This window comes from Pygoscelis adeliae, unplaced genomic scaffold (genome assembly GCF_000699105.1).
Source record: "Pygoscelis adeliae isolate BGI_AS28 unplaced genomic scaffold, ASM69910v1 Scaffold861, whole genome shotgun sequence".
Lineage (NCBI taxonomy): Eukaryota > Metazoa > Chordata > Aves > Sphenisciformes > Spheniscidae > Pygoscelis > Pygoscelis adeliae.
The window spans coordinates 9738-12519 of record NW_008824068.1 but is presented as its reverse complement, the minus strand read 5'-3'; the positions used below and the strand labels follow the sequence as shown (position 1 = coordinate 12519).

General features: G+C 56.0%; 1 protein-coding gene across 1 annotated transcript in view; it reads right to left on the bottom strand.

Annotated features, from left to right (window-relative positions):
* The window catches only part of CPLX3 (complexin 3), a gene marked incomplete at its 5' end in the record, with an annotated part of 16498 nt that overhangs the window by 5612 nt on the left and 8104 nt on the right, over window positions 1–2782 (bottom strand). Inside the window, one exon of the mRNA XM_009334143.1 lies at window positions 650–833. Within this exon, the coding sequence (XP_009332418.1) occupies window positions 650–833 (184 nt within the window). The remainder of the gene's footprint in view (window positions 1–649; window positions 834–2782) is intronic.

Sequence of the window (2782 nt, the reverse complement as noted above, 5' to 3'; positions counted from 1 at the left end):
AGCGGAGGGGGACCACGGGGTTGTTCTCCGCGGCCTCTCGCAGCCCGGGGTGGCTGGGGAACTGGTTTTGCAGGGATGGAGCAAAAGGCGAGGGAAAGGACCTCCAGCGAGGTCTCACAGCCGCTGGCAGCTCTCCCATCCCTTTGGCTCTTTGGGCCGTGCTCTTTCCGGGGAGGCCGGTGTCCCATCTGGAGGTGGAAGAGAGAGGGGACGCGGAGGGTGCGGGGGGCTGGTGATCAAGCCCACGGCGATGCTTCAAGGCGGTTGATTTCCCATTTGCTTTTCTTTGGGCAGCTGAACTGTTCCTTATCCCTGAAATATATTCAAGTAAGAGTGACTCATCCTTCCTCCCAGGACTCTAACCTGCAGTAAGAGATGTAAATCCTTGCATGACCTATTATATTAGCTTATGCTGTATCACACATCTCCGTGGATTAGACGGGAGGGAGATGAAACGTCCCCCAGTAGCAGCCAGCCTCAGACAAGCCGGTGGAAGTTAAGAGGATCCTCTCTCAGCACTGACAGCTGATTTGAATAGGACGCAAGCGGTTCCCTTCCCTTCGCCATGGTGAGAGGGATCATTTCAGCTCTTCTTTCCAGGTGACGGGAGAACTGGCTCCAAAGCCACACCTGGAAGCTCTCCCCTCACCCGGGGTTTCATAGGATGCTCCAGAGATCCCTGAAGGGGACCAGAAATGGCCAGGATTTCCTGGAGCGGCTGGTTCTTGGAGTTACCCCGTAGATTGTACAGGGGAGGGGAAGGGTCTGCGACCTTGGCTTGCAATGCAATAGCAAGAAGGCCATCGAAGGGCAGCGACCTGATCCTTGTCAGCCTGAAATCCAGGGGAACGCAAAGGTTTAAACCTTTGAAGACCCCGAGTAGGTGAGTTAATCCTGGAAAGACGTTGTGTGTGTGCCGGAGACGCGACAGGGGAGGAAATGAGAAGGCGTTTCTAAATACAGCAGGCAGCCTCTCTGCTGGGAGAAGTCTCGCCTGCACTTGGCAGTTGATTGTCACTTCTTGTGATGGGGACAGGCACTGCAAACACAGCCACCTCCGTGCTCAGCCCTGACCCTGGGCGCACAGGAGCAGAGTCACCTCTGCTCTTCCCACCCGCGGACGGGGATGCTCCAACGGGATGGGGACAGGGGTACCCTGCATGTGCCCATCGCTGCCCCGCGGCCGGGGCAGCCGCCTGCTCCTGGCACGGGGATGAGGCACGGTGACATCCGTCCCGTGACGATGGCACCTGGAACAGACCCAGGAGCTGAGCGTCCCCTGGGCAGGGAGCTGCTGCCAGCTGTGGGGCGGCTCTTGCCAGGGGGACGGCGGGGGACACCTGCCCCCTTTCTTTGAGGTCTCCACCAGCAAAAAAGCAGTAGAGCAGCCACTGATTAAACCTCAATACTAATTCATCTCTGCTGAAACATCTTTTTTTCTTCCATACAGCAGCCGATGAAAGCGTGTCGTGTATCCTCACTGGCGCAATCAGCTTCTCCGTGTAAACTACTTAGCTGCAAGAAGGTAACTATTACTCCGGGACAGTTATTAAGAAGTTATTAAGAAAATGCTGAGGGGCTGAAGCACTGGGATCTGGGGGGGGGGGCGGGAAACGCAGAGGGACGTCGGGGCGGGGGAGGGCGGGGCGGGGGGGGCCCGGGGCCGGGGGGGCTCAAGAGAAAACATCCTGTGGTCTTGAGCCGTGGCATCCCTTCGAAGGGCAGTGAGCTCCCTTCTGCCCAGCACTCATTGGGGTGAAAGGGCCACCAATGCATTAACACAGGGAATAAAGAAAGTTTAGGGTAAGGGTGTTGTAAATTCTCAAATAAAATTGCTTCCTTTCAAGTTACTTGAATGTCATTAAATAAAGCTGAAAGCGGCTGGAGTTTGTCTTGGCCAAGGAAGATGAAAGGCAACGCAGCAGTCGGTTTTGTATGGGACTGAAACCAAAGCCGCCTTTTCGTGACCTAGGGAAGCCATTTCAATGTAAAGCCTTCCTACTCCTGGAGAACCAAGCCTTCAAATTCCAAAAAATCTGTCATCGTCGCCTAAGGACGAAGAAATCCCATAGAGGGGGGTTTGTTACTGTCCTGATTTGATATTAAGCCTTAATTATACTCGGGGAGAGCTATATATCACAGAGGCTCTGTGTCACATGTTGCATCACGTAATGAATTCTTATTTTTTTTTTTTTAAAAACCCCTGTGTTTAATTGCATCCCGAGCTCTCATGCGTCCGTGCGCCTGCAGAGCATCCCCGGCTGGGGATTTCACTGCCTGCCCTTGCGGCAGCGCCGGCTGAGCGTGAGAGGGGGGCGCGAGGGAAGAAGTCGCGAGGTCCTTTACGGGGTCGTGCCCATCTCTTCTCTTTCCCGGTACGTAACAACTGAAAGGTTTTCCGTTGTCAGTGTTATTTTGCTAATGACTACCCTGGACCGTTCTGGGCAACGTATCTCCCTTAACCCTCCGTTACGGGGGTGCACCCATGTATGTACACACACAGAGGTATGGGCGCCGCGACTCATTTTGTTCGGATTCCCACAGGCCGAAGACCATCGGAGCCCTCGCTGCCCGGGGAGGCTTAATGCCAGCCCGGGGGAAGGATCCGGCCCTCCCCGTTTATTTCTAGGCAGGAGGAGATGCGACAGCCAGGTACCCTGCCAAACCCGGCACCTCTGGCTGGCCGTCCCCCTCCTCGCCCTGGGGTGGCCTGGCAGAGCATCCCCTGGGAGACCCCAAACGCTACCCGGGAAGGGAAGCCGGGAGCGGGGGGGCTGCCGAG